Source organism: Symphalangus syndactylus, chromosome 5, assembly GCF_028878055.3.
Source record: "Symphalangus syndactylus isolate Jambi chromosome 5, NHGRI_mSymSyn1-v2.1_pri, whole genome shotgun sequence".
Lineage (NCBI taxonomy): Eukaryota > Metazoa > Chordata > Mammalia > Primates > Hylobatidae > Symphalangus > Symphalangus syndactylus.
This window is the reverse complement of record NC_072427.2, coordinates 23,436,192-23,454,825: the sequence shown is the minus strand read 5'-3', so window position 1 is coordinate 23,454,825 and position 18,634 is coordinate 23,436,192. Positions and strand designations below refer to the sequence as shown.

The 18,634-nt window shown below is 41.6% G+C and overlaps 1 protein-coding gene across 1 annotated transcript; it reads left to right on the top strand.

The window, feature by feature from the left end:
• Nucleotides 1–4,593: 4,593 nt before the first annotated feature.
• LOC129481937 (golgin subfamily A member 6-like protein 10) lies at nucleotides 4,594–17,729 on the top strand (the record flags this gene model as incomplete). Its single annotated transcript, XM_063638488.1, is given in 9 exon segments — nucleotides 4,594–4,643; nucleotides 9,669–9,843; nucleotides 11,450–11,616; nucleotides 11,963–12,114; nucleotides 12,117–12,739; nucleotides 13,007–13,067; nucleotides 14,097–14,161; nucleotides 14,163–14,212; nucleotides 14,421–17,729. Coding segments are annotated over 9 exon segments (1,515 nt in total), but the record flags the coding sequence as incomplete, so codon positions are not given.
• Nucleotides 17,730–18,634: the final 905 nt, after the last annotated feature.

Below are 18,634 nucleotides of genomic sequence, written 5' to 3'. Positions count from 1 at the left end.
GTACTTTTATTAAGAATTTTACATAAACCATAACATATATTTTATGTTAGTTTGTGAGCCTTCTTCCTGTCTTAATTCTTTTTGAGAGAATTCATGTCATTTTCATTTGGTTTGTTTTCTTTTTGGTACAAAGATGATCTACAGAAAATATAGAAGTATAAGAAAATTAGTTACTAACTGATAATCACTTAATGATTTAGTATCTGATTGTTTAGTCTTTCTTATATTTACTGTAGAGAAACATGTCTACAGTTGTAAATTTCTTATTGTTATGTATACCATAGTAAAAGTTATATGTACTTTGAAGTTTTGCAAAATTGAGTTCATGTTATAGAATTAATTCCCGATGAACTTTTATGTGCTAGGCACTAGTCTTTTTATTTATTTATTTTTACTTTTTTTCTTTTCCTCTGTGCCTATACTTATCAAGTCTTTTTATTTTTTTACTTTTTATTACCTCTTTCAATCCTCTTAATAACTTTAAAAGAGGGTATTATTAATATCTGCATTTTATGGATGAGGCAACTGAAGGTAGGTAACTTGTCCAAGGTCACAGGTGGCAGAGCAGGGATTGGAACCAGTCTGACTGCCCTAGGCCCAACCAAGAGGAGCTGAGAGAAAGCCATGGGGCAGAAGGATGTTGGAAGCTGGTTTTCTGTTCAGTTAACATGAAATGCAGGCTGTAACCTTAATTCTAGGACATTACTGAGAAAGCCTTCCAAAGCCAGAGGTTTTTTTTTTTGTTTGTTTTTGTTTTTTAAACCATGACTATGACTTTTGAGCAAAAATTTGGTTTTGTTGAAAGGCAACATGGTGCTCTAAGAAACTTCCACTCACACTTACGGAGGGAATAGTAGTTGAGCTAAATAGTGAAATGCTGTAGCACACAGCCTTTAGGGCAGCTTCTGACCTATTTCTATGGTCAGGAAAGACAGCTATCTTTCCCTGCTGCCCACAGCCTCTAGTTATTCACCTTCAGAATTTCCTAGTCTGTGATCACATTCAGATGAGAGATCTGTTTTGTTTTTTCCAGGGTAGCAGGAACTGAGTCACCACCTATTACTAAGCAGTCTAGTCTTCTGTGTATAAATGAGCAAGGTTGGGGAGCCAGATTTGAGAACCTTGTGTAATGCTGAGATGCTCCAAGAGAATCCAAGGGAATGTCAGGATTATGTATGGTGGTAAAGTGGTCTCATGTTAGTTGTACCCAGAGTTCTCATCAGAAGCAGACACAGATACTTTTTGTAGGAAAACATCTCTAACTTAAGCCTGTAGGATTCCCAAAGATTAAAAGCAGGCAAATATGAATTCAGTCAAATCATAGCATTCAAGTAGTCTCAACCCAACATATTTGAGAATTGTTAGAGACAATGAATATGTTTCCCAAAGACTAGGTTTTTGGGAATTATCAGATACAGAACACAGACTTCAAATATTAGAATTGTGAGAAAACAGTTACATGTGAAACCTAATATAAAAGAAAGATGGACTCATAAAATTGAGCAAGCAGTAAGACCACCAGGAATGATGAGGAGGACCTGAAAAGAAAATGGATGAAATAGAACTTACAGAAATAAAATATATAGCTGGATCTGGTGGCTCACACCTGTAATCCCCCAGCATTCTTTTGGAGGCTGAGGTGGGAGGATGGTATGAGCCCAGGAGTTGGGGAGACAAGCCTGGGCAACATGGTGAGAACTCATTTCTCTAAAAAATACCCTAAACACCACCAAAAAAAAAAAAAAAAAAAAAAGCTGGGTATGGGGCACGTGTCTATAGTCCTAGCTAGTCAGGAGGCTGAGGAGGGAGGATCACTTGAGCTCAGGAGGCAAGGTCTGCACGTGCATGCCGCTGCAGTCCAGCCTGGGTGACAGAGTGAGACTCCGTCTCAGAATAAAATGAAATAAAAAAATAAAAAATGTAATTGTTGAAATAAAAAACTCAGTGGATGGATTAGACATCAGAAGAAAGAATTAATTGGTTAGACAATTATTCTCCCAAAAGTAAGTCAGTATGTTACACAGAGAGACATGAGGATAGATGATAGGGCAGAAGTTGGTGGGGTTGTGGGGGGAGGAAGATCAGAATGAGGTCTAAAACATGTCTTAGTGGAATCCCAGGAGGATATATTAAAATTATATTAGAAAGTGAGAGAAATAGAAGTTGTAAAGGTGATAGGAGGAAATCCACATAAATCAGTCACAACAAATGTAAATGGACTAAAGTTACCAGTTAGAGAGATGGAACTAATAAAAGAATATCCAGCTGTTTTAATCCATCATATTTAAAATATAAGGATATGAGAAGATTGAAAGTTTTTATAAACGAGAGAGAGTGATAAAGATATGCCAGTATACATTAACCAAAAACAAGTGATGGAGCTTCAGTATCAAACAAAAAAGGATATTGGAACAGAAAGCATTAGTAAGAACTTGATGCTAAGTGACTGTTAATTAGGAGGATGTAGCAATTTTGATATTTTATGTACCTGTCAAAATAGCCTCAAAATACAGAAGAAAAACTGATAAAACCACAGGGAGAAATTGACAAGTCTGCCATCGTATTTGGAGATTTCACCGTACCCTGCTTACCGTAAGTAAGTTACACAGAATGCCCACATGTAGATTTGAATAACCAGTGAATGGACGTGGTGTAATGGACAAATATAGACCTTTGTACCCAGTAATTAGATATTCTATATTCTTAAGCGTATATGGACTGTGGGAGAAACATTAATTATATATTAATTCATAAAGCAAGTCAGAAGATTTAAAAACAATTGGTACCATCCACACCATATAATTTATAATTTAAATATGAAGCAATTAAAGTTAGAAGGCAATAATGAAGAAATTAACAAAAAGCTACATGAATTTGGAAATTAAACACCCTTGTAATTCATGGTTGAAAAAACTGCGTGCAATTTTAGAATGCTTAGAATTGAACCATAGTTAAAATACGAAACTTCTATCTATTCCTCTCTCTCTCCCTCTCCCTCCCTCTTCCTGTCTGGAACATTCAAGAAGCTAATCTTTTTCAATGAAGAACACCCCAAATACTGAAAAGTAGAAAAAGGACAGATGGCATTTCATGGTAGTCCCTTCCCCCTGGAGTGTAGAATGTTTCTTTAGCTTCTTTGATAGTTTATTTATTTATTAAGTACTTACTATAAACCAGACTTTGCTTTAATTTGTGGTGAACAACCTAGAGATTAAGTCCTGCCCTATGAATTTTATATTAGAGTGAGGAAAACAGATAGCTAAGTCTGGAGCTCAGGGGTGAGGCCCAAGTTGGAATTATAGATTCACTTGACCAAGGTGAAACCTGGTGTGCCCCCTCTTACTTCATACCCCCAGACATACTTCTAGAACATTTCTGTTCTATTCTTGTGTATCAACTCTTCCTTTTGAGCCTCTCTCCTTTGATTCATGTCAACCTCTACTTGTCTATTGTTGATTTTGAGGCCACTTGCCCATATAACTGGCAGGATATTGAAGAAGAATCATACCGACCTGGTTCTGCTGCCTAACAGCTGAGTTACTTTGGTCAAGCTCTTGGACTTCTGAGGCTGTTTCCTAATTTCAAAAGTGGGGATATGATGTGTTAGGCCCTGGCAGGTTGCAAGGAAGAGGTACACACATATCACCTTTGATGATGAGGGCCAAATGTTAACTTGGATGGAAAGTCATCCAAACAGCCATATCGTCTCTGGCCCTAGGACTTTCAAAACCTCACAGAATATTAATTTAGCAGTATTTAGGATAGGGTTTGAGCTCTGAAGACCTACGGTGTGGTTATTTGTTCATATGGCTGTTTTCCATACTAGACCATGAGCTCCATGAGGGCAGGGTCTACAGTTTCGTCTTTCTATCCTAGGCACTCAGTTCAGTGCCTGATGCGTAGTAACAGAGGCACAAATGTTTCAAGAGTTGAGGAATTTTCAACTCTTATTGAAAGAGTAGGAAGATGTAAAGGCTTCTCAGAGAAGGCATTATTTAAGCTGATTTTTTTTGTGTGTTTTTTTGTTTTATTGAGATGAAGTCTCACTCTGTCGCCGAAGATGGAGTGCAATGGCGTGATCTCAGCTCACTGCATCCTCTGTTTCCCAGGTTCAAGTGATTCTTCTACCTCAGTCCCATGAGCCACCATGCCCGGCCTGTGTAAGCTGATTCTTTGAGAATGAGTAGAAATTTTTTCCAGGTGAATTAAAACCTTGAGACATTATTCCAAGCAGAGACAAGTAGGGGCAAAGACACAGGAATATAGAGATGTTGAAGTTTACCAAACACTGCTAGATTAAAAACCAAAAAGGAAACTATCTAAATCAAAAATTAAAATTAAAAATCACCTAAAATAAAAACTACGAGTGGGCTTGGCCAGAGGTCGCATCGCAATTGAGTTAACTATGACCGTAGACACTCAGTAATGGATGGACGTTTTAGGGAAAAACATAACATTCTCAGGTTGTTGGCAGAGTATCTGAACAATTTACAAATGCAGGCATTGAATTCTGGGAATAATAACACGGTAGTGATATCATGTCCTTCTCTGCGTATGAAGCATGTGTGTATTGCACACTTCTCCAGGTGCTGAAAATCACACTCTTCTGGAGGAGCTCATGAGGAATCAAGGGAGACGGATGGGTGAGCAACTGATTATCATGTGACAAGTGAGGTAATAGAGAGATGACTAAGATGCTATCTAAACAAGAAGAAAGGAATTATTCGTAATACATGGATTGCTGGGGAAAGATTTCTCAAATGAAGCCGGCCGGGTGGGATGGCTCCCACTTGTAATACCGGCACTTTGGGAGGTGGAAGTGGGACAGGAGGATCTAGGAGTTCAAGACCAGCCTGGTCAACAGAGCAAGACCCTGCCTGTCTCTATATTTGAAAAAAAAAAAAAAAAAAAAAGATAAATTTTTTAGATGAAGTGATATTTGAGCACTCTGGAGCACCATACAAATACTGGCCAGACTGAAGGAATGTATCCAGCTTAATTTGAGTTAACATTTTTTGAAATTTTATATTGCAAAAATAGTACATATTCACTGTTTTGAAACTAGAAAGAATTGATAGGCAAGGAGGGCTTTCTACAAAGCACTCCATAGATCCACCATACTGAGACAATGCTTGATGCTTTGATGGAGTTATTGTATACTTTCTATGCATATGCATGTATTATATACATACCTGTGCATGGTTAAATAGAAATGGTTCTCCTTGGTGTTCTGTTTATCCATTTATTTTTATGAAGTAAATCCCCAAAGAGCACATTTGTTTTGCCCAAGGGAGTCTTTTGCTGCATACTGCTGTGTACATAATGAAAACCAAAAAAGGGGCTAACTATTCAGCCTTGTGACCTTGTGGTGATTCAAATAGAGGCTTCATCAAAGGCAGATTCAGAAACGAACTTGGTGTGTGTAGGTGGTTATGCTTGGCATTATTGTTTGTAATAGTATGATAGGGATGACTTCAGTGTCCACCAACAGGGAACTGGTTAAGTAAACGGTGGTACTTCCAAATGATGAATACTGTGCGGTTGTAAAGAAGAATGAGAAAGACCTCTGTACTCACATAGAAGAACGCACATATATTGTGTGTGTGTGTTTTAAAAGGAACAAGGAATGGTATAGTATGCATGGTATGCTACTTTTTGTGTTGAGAGAGAAGAGTAGAATAAGAATATACATGTGTATTTGCAAAGATAAATTCTGAAATGATATATAAGAAACCAATTAAAGGTGTTTGGCTGTGGAAGGAGAATAAGACTGTGAATGGGATTTGGCCACATACTTTTATAGGTAGTTGTATTTAAAAATTTTCTGAACTATGTATTTGTACACATGACCCTTTTAAAAATAAGTGAATGAAGGAATGAAGTAGGATTATGAGAAAGATAAGAACAAATGTTGTAAGGGGCTGCCCATCGTTTTAGTACCCAGTGAATATTAATACATAACAATAGCAGCAAAAATTGGAAGAGTAGCCCCAGGAGGGTAGGGAGTCAGCCTTTCCTTTGTCTTTTCCTCAGTTTCATATATTAAACAAAATAATATGAGAACAATGGAACGATTTGAAACAAAAATGTCTCCAGATCTCTTAAAAGGAAGTTGGGGCAGGTTTCTGTAGTGCACTTCCCAAAAATGGGCTGATTTACCTCAAGAGGCAGGGATTCTAGCCTACATGGGATACATACAGGAGAAAAAAAATCAGAAAAAGAAAAGAGATTTAAATATAAATAAATGAAAATAACAATTCTCCCTGATTATAAAGGAAATCATTCTTTTTGTAATAATTTGGATGACAAATATTAAGAAAAATCTTTAATTTGCCACTCAAAACATTCTGGTTTGTTGCTTTTTAGATGTTTTTATGCATATAAACCTTTTAAAAAGTAGAATTGTAATATATAGTCTTCTGTCACTTACTATATTTTGGGCATATTTCTGTGGCAGTAAATATATCCTGGCATCATCATTTTTAATAGCTGGATGTATATTAAGTTAATCACTACCACCCCAGAGGTGAATTTTCTTATACATACATTTTAATGGGCTCAAGCAAATATTTTTGGACTGAATTCACAGAAGTAGAATTTCTGGAGGAAAATAATTTTTAGGGTTTTTAATAGAAATTTTCAAATTACTCTCCAGGAAAAGTGACTCAGGTTTTACTCCCACCAACAAGGACAGAGCTCCAGGTTCTCCTTTCCATTTGTCATCTTTGCTGCCTTTATACAGAAAAATCTCATTGTTTTCATGACATTGCTTTGATTTCTTGTGCTTTTGAATCTTTTTATATGCCATTGGCCATTTTTATTCTTGTGAGAAGTGCCAGTTTCTCCATTGCCCATTTTCGGTTGAAAATCATTTGTTTTTTTTCCTCAGTAATTTTAAAGATTTCTTTATAGGCTAAGGATACAAACCTTTTATCTGTCATTGAGGTTAAAAAAAAAACTTTCTCCCAGTAAGTAATTTGTCATTTCATTTTTTCTTCCTTCTTTTCTTTTTCCTTTCCTTTCCTTTCCTTTCCTTTCCTTGTCTCTTTCTTCTTCTTCCTTCCTTGCTTTCATTTTCTTTCTTGCTTTCCATTCTTACCTTCTTTTCTTTTCCCTCCCTGCCTCTCTCTTTCTTTCCTCTTTCTTTTTCTCTCTTTCCCTTTCTTCCTTTCCTTTTTCTTTGTTCCCTCCCTCCCTCCTTCCTTTCTTTTTTTTTCTTTCTTTCCTTCACTAGCCAAGCTCCAAAGTCACATTTCACTTAATTTTTATCCTGCCAAATTTGAAAGCCTTTTAACTTAGTGATTTTAGTGTGAACAGGAGCAGGAGAAAATGTAATTATCTAAGTCTCGCTCTGTCACCCAGGCTGGAGTGCAGTGCCATAATCATAGCTACTGCAGCCTTGAACTCCTGGCCTCAAGCAATTTTCCCACCTCAGCCTGCCAAGTAGCTAGGACTACAGCTGTGTGCCACCACACCCAGCTAATTTCTAAAAATATTTGTGGAGATGTGAATTCGCTCTGCTTCCCAGGCTAGTCTTGAACTCTTGACTTCAAGTAATCCTCCCACCTTGGCTTGCCAAAGTGCTGGGATTACAGGCGTGAGCTACTGCTCCTGGCCGAGAGTTTAGTTTTGTTTGCTAGTGGTGTTCTTGGTATCTTCTCATATTTGAGGCTTTGGGCCAGTGCTGAAGTATTACACTCACCATCTGAGGTTTACAGGACTTTTGGGTTAATATTGAACAGATGGAACTGTTTAGTTCTGCATCTTTGCAGGTATACAGAATGTGCCTACCAGGAACCTGCTTTATATCCATTGAAAGCAAGAAATAATAAGTAAAACTTTGCCTGGCTAGAGGCTTTGAAAGAATGACATATTCTGGTTTAATTCTATTAAATTTCCTGTTGAATGCAATTTGAAAATATAGCCAACGATTCCACTTTTCCTCTCTAGTAAGGTTGGACATTCTGATTTACTTGGTGTTTTATTATAGAACTGCTAGTATGCCTGAGTCTTACATTGTGAAGATACTTTTTTAAAACTTGAGATGTAAGAGGATGTAAATGGTTTTGTAGGAGATCAGGCTGGATGAGAACAGACACTTGTAAACATACTTTTTAGACTAAATCTCTGATTGCCACTTGTTTTCTTATTGAACTCATAAAAATAAAACACATCGGATGGAGGGTGGGAGTAGGAAGGAGATTTATGTCTTTTAATTGCATGTCATTGTTTCATAACAAGGCAGAACATATGGTAACCCTGGCTTTGGACCTACAGAAGGAAACACATTTTACTACCTGCTGTATGCCAAAGGTTCTTGAACACCTGCAGGGATTACTGCAGCACAGATTGCTGAACCCTAATCTAGAGTTTCTGATTCACCAGGTCCAGGGTGGGACCTGAGAATTCGCACTTATAAAAAGGTCTCAGGTGCTGCTAGTCCATAGACTACATTTTGAGAACCACTCTTTGTCTATTAACTGTAAATTGTAGAACTCTAGAAAAAAGCTTAGTTTGGTCTGGGATAAGAAGCACACAGGTTATGGAGAAAATCATGAAAGATTCAACCCTTGATGCCAGCCTAGTGTGGATTTCAGATAATAAGCAATACACAGTGACATAACACAATTCTTGGTTTTCATGATTGCAAGCCATAGCCAGGTATCAAGTGAGAAATTCCATTTCATTTGCAAGGCTTAGAGAGGCCAGGTGATTCTAGAAAAATGGGCCTTGTATTTGTTTTAAACCAGTAAAGAGCTTTAAGTGCTTATTAAATTGAAAGCTTTGTGTTCTTACTTTGTATTTTATTTCTTTTGAGATGGAGTCTTGCTCTGTCACCCAGGCTGGAGTGCAGTGGTGTGAGCTTGGCTCACTGCAACCTCCGTCTCCTGGGTTCAAGTGATGCTCCTGCCTCAAGCCTCCCAAATAGCTGGGATTACAGGCACCCACCACGCCTGGCTAGCTTTTGTATTTTTAGTAGAGACAGGGTTTCTTCATGTTGGCCAGGCTGGTCTCAAACTCCTGACCTCAGGCAATCCGCCCACCTCGGCCTTCCAAAGTGATGGCATTACAGGCGTGAGCCACCGTACCCGGCCAAAAAGCTTTGTGTTTTTAAAGATATTAGGCATGTTTCTTGTTTTTAAAAGAAATCTTAATAATGCAGGAGAATAAGACAAACATCTTTCCAAAAAAGAGAAATCATTGTGCTTATTTTGTCTTATTGTGATGTTGGATACTATATTCGGCTTCATTAATCATCAAGCATGCTATGGATTTTCCATTTTTATAGGATCTCCCAGTTAAGGTAATACTGGTAATTCTTGTGCGCCATTTGAAGATGAAAAATATAGGCCAAAATCACAGACTTTGCATAGAAGCTGGATAATGAAGACAGCTCTGGAGGAACACATAGATACACACACACACAGACACACATATATATGAAGTATACACACATTTCTTAAAGTTTACAGTTTAAAAGCTTTTAAAGCAAAAGCCAGCCCCTCCCCTGAGTGGGCAGGGACAGCGGTTGCATGGGCTGCTTTCCTTATGATGCCACAGGTCCCTCTGGACATGCTGCTGCCTGGCCACACCTCCTTTCCCTTTCATCTTTGTCACTGACCAATGGGCTTGGAGCATTAAGGCCACGCCCCTATTCTGTGTTCTAGTGGGGCCCTGGTTACGCCTCCTGTGGCTCAGTCACACAGCTGCCTGGTAGGTGACTGGAGGCATTCAGCAGTGCTCACTGGGACTTCACTGAGGTGGCCCCAACCCTGCCTCCCTCCGCACCCTGCGATGTCAGAAAAAACACAACAGAGGAGATTGGCCGCAGCCAAGAAAAAGGTGAAACGCCCCAGGTCATGGCCCCCAACCCAACCACAGACGCCCTCTGATGACAAGACTGGTGCCAGAGTCCATACCAGTCCTGAGGCATACCAGACTGGGCCCCCCAACCCCAGCGCCTCTGGGCTCCCCTGACCAAAGTCTTGTCAGCCAGCCCCACCCTTTCAGCAAGGAGCCCAGTCCCTGCCCTTGCCAATCACCCCAGGGTGACTTTGGGCAGGTGATTCCTGGGGCTCCCTGCTCCATACTCGGCCCTCACCTCCTACTGCCCCAAGGTCCTCCAGCCCCAAGCCCCGCCCTTGCCAGTCATCCCTGGGTGACTTTGGGCTGGTGACTCCTGGGGCTCCCTACTGCAGACTCTGCCGCCCCAAGCTCGACCTCCCTGGGCTTCTTGGGCTGACGTCTCCGAGGACCTGGATCAAAACCCTGTGTTTCCCTCCCCCATTGTGGAGCGGCTACTCGGGCATCGTGCTGATGTGGTCCCCTCCCCTGGGAGGAGTGGAATGTAGTGATGTCACAGTCCCCCTAGGAACTGTCATTACTGCTGCAAGACCGGCCTTTGGTCTTACAACCCAGTCCCCTAAGTTTTCTCACCCCATTTCTGGTTCCTCTGGTTGCAGCATAAATTTCCAGCTGGAAGGGGAGTGGGGACTATGCGACCTAGAAGCAAGAGGTCTCAGGCTGCTTTACTCCCTTCACATAGACATTGACAGTGGGAAAAGCTTCCACTTCCCCTGTGAGCTGAAAACATTGACAGTATCTCTAGGTGGCAATGGGAGAATGGGTTTGGTTTGGTTTTCTCCCAGGCTTCTACTTTCCAGAGAGACTTGAACATTTTTTTTCTGAGTTCTCCACGCTTCTGGGACCAGACTGCCCTTCAGTCAGTGGTCTCTGAAGTGAGATTTGCCCATCTTCTGTGGAATAGATCTTGGGAAACTGAACTTGACAGCTTGAATCTTCCTCATATCTCAACCTGGGGTACTCTGAGTGCCACAGGATAAATGTGGGACATCTTTCTGAAGCATCATTTTCCCTTGATTCTCTTGAGAAAAATCATTAATGTACTTAGAGATGACAGACACATAGGTTTCCAAGCGTATACCAGACCAGACTTCTCTCTGAAATGAGGCTTGGGTTGTCCTCTTTCTGATAAATTCCCAGATTTAAGAGAAAAACTGCCTTCTGCCATGAGGACACGTTGATATAAAAGTGTGAGAGGTACTGGTGCACTTCTTCACACTGATAGACATGTGAGGATGTATGACTCTAAACCACACGGCCTACAGTTCCTGCCTGCTTAATGTTTACTTTTCTACCTCTGCCCCTGGTTTTGGTCCCTGGCAGCTGCTGATTCATGGCAAAACCTCAGAGCTTGGAGTCAGAGGACTGAGTTTAAGTTCCAGTATTGCCTTTTTTTTTTTTTTTTTTTTCCCTATCCATGGTATCAATCCTTCTCAGTCACTAAATGATTGTGACAGCACCTTGTACAGTTGCTGGTGGCATTAAATCAGATGGTGTATAAGAGTATTTTGTCAAAACTGTAAAGGAGGATGTGGCTATAGGGGCTGATAGTTCTCGTGAGTGTTACTGCTCTTTTTTCCCACAGTTAAAATATTGGCAGAGGAAGAGCCCTGGCACTCCAGCAGGAGCTAACGTGAAAAATAAAATCAATGGCAGTAGCCCTGACACAGCCACATCTGGTGGTTACCACTCACCTGGGGATGTGAGTCTTGGCTGGCCAGACAAAAACCAGATGGGTAAGATGGGGCTGGTGTGACCTGGGAGCAAGAGTGGCATCAGAGGGCTGTGGGGGTGACTTAGAATGCCCCAGGGAGGTGGGTGGGTGGAAGGGCTTTGAGGCAGAGGGAAAGAGGTCTGTGCCAGGAGACGGCAAGTCTTGTCATCTCCATGAGCCTCAGTGTCCCCATCAGTAAAGAGGGAGGAATGCCCGTTGTCAGCCACCCACAGTGCTCTCTAGCTGAAAGTGACTTGGAAGACTGGCTACTATCCGGGTGTGAGGAGTCATTAGCAGTGAGGCCAAGTTTGGGAAGCCTGAGAGGAGGAGCTGTGAACCAAAGGGTGGATTTTTTTTTTTTTTTTTTTTTTTTTGAGAATCCAGAGACAGTTATTGTCTGCTTCCTTTCTCAGCTGAACCCCTGGCCCCAGAGCCCCCAGCAGGGCCCTCTGAGGTGGAGCAGCTACAAGATGAGACCAACCACCTAAGGAAGGAGCTGGAGAGTGTGGGAAGACAGCTCGAGGCCGAGGTGGAAAACAGATACTGATTCTCCTGAACAAGAGGCAGGAGGAGAAGACACGTCAACAGGAGGAGAGGATACATGAACAAGAGGACCTGCTGTGTGAACAAGAAGAGAGGCTACATCAACAGGAGGACATGATGTGTGAAGAGGAAAAGCTATATGAACAGGAGGAGAGGATACGTGAACAGGAGGACCTGCTGTGTGAACAAGAAGAGAGGCTACATCAACAGGAGGACATGATGTGTGAACAGGAGGAAAAGCTATATGAACCGGAGGAGAGGATACGTCAACAGGAGGACATGCTCTGTGAACAAGAGGAGAGGCTATTTGAAAAGGAGCAGAGGCTATGTGAACAGCAGGAGACGCTGTGTGAACAGAAAAAGCTGCCAGGGCAGGAGAGGCTACTGGAAGAGGTGGAGAAGCTGTTAGAACAGGAGAGGCGGCAGGAGGAGCAGGAGAGGCTGGTCGTTGAGGTGGAGGAGCTGCTAGAACAGCAGAGGCTTCGGGAGCAGCATGAGAGGCTGTGGCAGCAGGAGACTCTGCGGGAGCTGGAGAGGCTGCGGGAGCTGGAGAGGCTGCGGGAGCTGGAGAGGATGCTGCAGCAGCGGGCCGAGCCACACAGTGGCTGCGAGGAGCTGGCGCGTTGCCCCACCTGGTGAGGCTGCCCTCTTCCCTCGCCCTCAAGGCCTCTGTTTCCCCACCTGTAAAATGGGGCATTGTAGCCTTCACATGAAATGGTACTTCTAAAGGTACCTGTGAGCCAGAGCCCTACTCTGATGGCTGTGGGAGAGAGGGGATGATTTTTCTAACCTGCCTCCACCCTTCCCGGTGCCATGGGAGGCAGACGCCAAGTTCTGGGGTCTCCAGTTTTAGTGGGTGGCCACTGATTGCTTCTCTCTGTCCAGAACAATGAGAACAAGAGCACACTCCAGTGGGAGCAGCAAGGAAAGGAGCTGAAGAAGCTGGGTGAGCTGAAAGAGATGGTAACCTCCGACCCATCCAAGAAGGGCTGGGAGGCGGGCACCAGCCTCTGGGGAGGGGAGGTGCCAGGCCAGAGGCAGCTGCAGCCTGGGGGCAGGTGACCCCAGCACCCCCCAGGGCAGTCCTATGACTGTTTCTTGCTTCCTGCCCTCTGACTTTTAGAGGTGGGTAACCCTGGGCTCCTCCCAGGTCTGGATATCATCCCAGCTAGAGGCATGGAGCCCCCCAATCACAGAGGAAGAGACAGTGGTATAAGAGGCTCCTTATGTCAGGTGTGGTGGCTCACACCTGTAATCCCAGCACTTTGGGAGGCTGAGGCAGAACAATCACTTGAGGTCAGGAGTTTGAGACCAGCGTGGCCAACATGGCGAAAGCTCATCTCTACTAAAATTAAAAAAAAAATAATTAGCCAGGCCTGGTGGTGCATGCCCGTAATCCCAGCTACTCTGGAGGCTGAGACACGAGAATCACTTGAGCCCGGGAGGTGAAGGTTACAGTGAGCTGAGATCGCACCACTGCACTCCAGCCTGGGACACAGAGTGACACTGTCCCCAAACAAAACAAAACAGAAAAAAAAAAAGACTCCTTAGATTCAAACTGGATTCTGACCTCGGCTCCCCTGGTCATAATTCAACTACTTTGCATCTCTAAGTCTCTGTTTCTTTAACTTCAAAAGGAAGTTAGCCTTTTCCTTGCAGAGGTGCTGAGGATTACATGAGATAATACGTGGAAACATTAGGCATGTAGCACACTTAGCAGATGGTGGTTGGCTCCCCCTGCTTTTCCATCAGTCTGTGGCCTACAGTTTAAATGCTGGGAAAAAGGATGTGAGATTTAAGGCTAGGGAAGGAGGCATGGGGTTCTAGGCAAGGGAGGCAGTCTCTTAGGCCTGGAGCAAGGGGGCAGGGGCCTGGGCAGGCCACAGAGCCCCACAGTGCCCTCGCTACCCTATTAATGGGCCAGGAATCTGGAAGCCAGCCACCACATGCCCTCATGCCCAGGGTCTTCCTGCAGGTGGAGCTGAAGAGCCAAGAGGCTCAGAGTCTGCAGCAGCAGCCACACCAGTACTTGTGTACCGCTCTAGGAGCCCCAATCCCACAGGAGCTGGGGTGTTGCTGACAAGCAGCATGGTGAGTAGAGCCCTCAGGTGGGGTGGGCAGTCAGGAGCAGGGGAGGCTGGCACTGTGCTCAGATTCCCACCCCCCTCCCTCTCTCTGAGGATCTTTATGAGGTGAGCCTCACTGATAGCGTGGAGCCTGCACCAGGGAGGACAGGGAGGGTTCTCCCCATGACAACCTCACTGCACAGCAGATCCAGCAGCTGCTTTCTGTAATGCAGGACTCCCCAGGAGCACCCAGGCTTGGCTGGAGAAGCTGTTGGTACAGGAGAGGCGGCAGGAGGAGCAGGAGAGGCTGCATGCCATTCTTTTCGGGCTGCCGAGAACAGGGAGATAAACATCACCATCATCGAAGAGCTGGTCAAGAAATTTAAAAAAAAAAAAAAAAGTTAAGGGGCTAATCTCCTACACAATTCATTTACTTCATTTGAAAGTTAGAGCCACTTATGTTTATTTGTGTTTCCAGTTTATAGTTTAAATTTATTTCTAATTTACAGTTTAAATTTACTTGTGTTTCTAATTTATAGTTTAAATTTATTTGTCAAAAGTTAAAGGAGAGTGGGTCTTTCCCTCGTGTTCACTCTGGCATCCTTTAGCATTTTTTTGAATTTGATAATTAATTATAGGACGTTAGCATGCATATCGAGTTTGCCCTTATGTGGTGGGAGTTCAAACACACAAAGACCCACTATATGCACTCAACTGTTCTTGCTGGTTTGGGATAGGATGCCATGCTTTTTTTAATGTTAGTGCAGCATGTATATTCATTACAGAATTCAGATAAAATTTGCTTATGTTCTGCTGTTATGTTTGATCGAATCCTAATCACAGCGAGCTCTTCATTAGCTCAATATGTGGTTTGCCCTCAAGTGCGCAGTTTATTACTTTGTAATATGCCACTGTGGGTACTGACATTTACAGCTGTTTAAAGGCGGAGCACTGGAAACAGCCTTTCCCCTTTTTTCTGTGTATTGGGGATGGGAGTAATAACATTTTGGGGAGCTTTTTAAATCTCCCAGAAGAGGAGAGTGGCCTGCTCTGGCAGGTGTGTGCAGGATAGAATATGTTTCATTTGTTCCGGTGCCAAGAACGAGCACTGTACTATGGTAGTTCCCCTAGGATTTGTATGTGCTCTGGGCTCATGAAGATATTGCATCATGAGCTGTGGCAGTTGTACTCTTTCTTGACGACTTAAAAAAGGATTATTTCTGAGGAATGAAAGGCTCCCACCATGACTGTGGATGTGGAAAACCTTTTCTAGCTTAGAGCATTTGTATGTACAATACATTTTAAAGTCAGAGTTCATGTTCCCTGTTTTAGTCACATGACTACATGTCCCAGTCCACAAAAGGGCACTGGCTGGCATTCTTCAAGATCAGAAGAAATCCTTGAAGAGTTTAAATGTCCCTGGAACAGGCATACAGGCTCTAGTCAAGAATGAATTCGAGTGAAGGAAAGCTGTGTGACACCTGGCATTCCTCTATGTTCATGGAGCTTATTTGAGGCTAGAAGATGGATTTTACCATCTAGACCTCTCTGGCTAATGCCTAGTCTTCAACCATCTGACATAGGAATTTACTTCTTCTCCTTGAATGGAAAACACTTTAAAAATAATAAGAAACGTTATTATAAACTAATATACGTGAGAGTACTTAGTTGAAACAAAAAGGAGTTTTAGTAGACAGTATTATACTACATTTGAAAATCAAGGAGAAGTTTATGCAACTTAAAATGTTTACAAACTGCAGCGCAATCTACTGTTTGTGAATGTCAAAGTGTTATGAGGAAAAGTGTCTATACAATTACAGAGTTATATTTCCTCACAAAGTTCTTTACGAAGAGTGAAATATGTTTTTATACCTCTCGGTTTCAGTTAGAGGCATATTTTGTGTAATATTTATGTTAATGTGCATGATCAATGAATTATTTCAGTCATGTGTTGCCTAAATCATAACTGGATGATGCTTGGGAAAGAATCAACAGCTAAAACTTCATGAAGTTCTAATGTCTGTGTTCCAAAATACATCATATCATTAGGATGTAGGGAGAGATGTATCTGCACTCCCTGGGGTGGGCATTTCTAGTTACTAGACCATCTCCATTTTTAGCATTTGGCATCCTCATACTTTGATAAATATGACATTAATAGGAGATCAATAATAGGATTTTACAGATTGAATAAGAGAATTGCCTGCATTCACTGAAAGAGTGCAAATATTGAGCCCTCGTGACTTCAGCTGACTCTTCCAAATTGTACGAATTTATCAATGTATTAGATAAACTCAGTTTCAGAATGATAAAGAAAAACTGTTAGACCAAATAATGTGGCTAATTAACAGTGGTAGGATTTCCAGCCCAAGGGTTTAAAATGGACTTAAGGTCCTGTTCTTGCCTTTTATTTTCTGAACTTGCCGCTTTTGTATTCTTTGAGTTCAATTTAAAGACAGTTACTTTAAGTCCATTTTAAACCCTCGGGCTAGAAATCCTACCACTGTTAATTAGCCACATTATTTGGTCTAACAGTTTTTCTTTATCATTCTGAAACTGGGTTTACCTAATAGATTGATAAATTATTTCAAGGGTATTTTTATAGTTCAAATCCCTTCACTTTTACCCTGACACATATAAATGACTAGGAATGACCTTCAGATAGCGTTTAGCATCTGTAACCAATCTGACAATAATGTGTTCATCAGGTGCCTATGGATTAAATCACATGCGGGCATATTTAAGCTCAATGTCAGTCTGAAAAATGTACTATATTAACTGAAATGCCACTCTTTGTGTAGGTATTTTGTCATATGTTTAACAAAAAGCTAAAAAGAATGGAAATCGTGTGACAATAACTCAAGTCTTTCTTCAAAGTGCATTCAGTCTTTTGCAATACCTCATTCAGCCAAGTATTTGTTCTCTTCCTCATTCGGTAAAAGGCAGCTTTCAATTTGCTTCGAAGGCAACATTAGAAGGTTAGAGATCATCAGAAACAGAATTTTAAAATGTGAATTTAACTGAATAAATGTGAATTTCTGTAGGAAGTAAAGAATCAAAGCACCTATCTAAAGACTGCAATATAGGATAATTATTTTTAAAGTATTTGATTAAACCTGATAGGTTTTCTCGAAATGAAAAAAATCAGTTCTAACACCAAAGCTAATTTTTTGAAAATGTGAAAATGTAAATCAGCCCTATCCATAATATAATTTCTCTAAAACTTTATCTTAGTCATTTTAAAATAATATAACCATTCAAAAATGTAACTGCTATCTTCATGTTTTGAAATAAGTAAGTTAAAACATTTTAAATATGAATACTGTAGTTTAAAAGAAAGAAACCAGGGGAAGGAAAAGTAGAGAAAGAAATGCCAATTCCAGTCCAAAGCTTTATTTGCCAAGTTTTCTTAGAATGACTTTTACCTATTTATGAATTCTTACAAACAGAATGTATAATGGAAATACTGACTTTTGCCTAAAGTGGCATTGTTGACTGCTGTGATGTTACTGTAATGTAATAAATTATTAAATTGTTGCAAAGTGCTGTTTTTGCCTTAAAATTTTGTGTGTCTTGAAAACTATAGTATTAAATACTATAGCGTGCAAATAATGGGCATGCTTGGCATGAGAGAATCTGTTTTTATTTTTACAAAATTGCAACTATATAAGTGTTTATTAAAAGAACAGTTATGGGATAAAAAATGTGGAAAAGTGTGTCAAAAAAAGTAGAAAAAAGTTGTATGAAAAGTTATTTAAAAAGTTATGAAAAAGAAGTTATGGGATTAAAAAAAAAGTCACGGGATATAAATAAAAATAAATAAAAGCAGGCCCCTGTCAGCATAAGCCTGGAGAAGTGGGTCTGGGGTCTCCGCCCCCACCATGTCCCTACAACCCCTTCCCAGTCACCATTCCCCTTTACCATTAGGGTAGCAAGACAAGACCCCTGTCTAATGGGGGGAGACAGACCCTTTGCCACGTTGACCAGGGCTGAGTCCTTAAATTTCTGGACGATGATGCCTATTATTTAAGAGCCAGAAGTTGGTGGAGTTGGTTGGTTTGGAGGAGGTCTGATAGCCTCCTTACTCTCACCAAAGCAACTTTTCCCTCAGGGAGGCTCCCATCTTCTTATTCAGAAAGGCAGCTGAGGCGGGACAGTGGGGCTAACAGTAGACCAGGCGAGGGCACTGGCTGCTGGGGTGACCCCCGCTTCCCCAGTGTATATATTGTATCTGTGTAACATTTTGTGTATTCTGGGGGGTGGGGCCGCCCCTCTATCGTACCTAGTGGAGTTTGGAGCTGGCATATGGGGAGGAGGTTCTAATAATTATTTGCATCTGGGAAACGTATTTATTGCTAGCATAGGACAGAGGAAGGAGGCGGAGATGGGGTCCTGGCTCCCTTGGTGATGCGACTCCTGTTTATTTTGCTTTTGATTTTGGAATAAA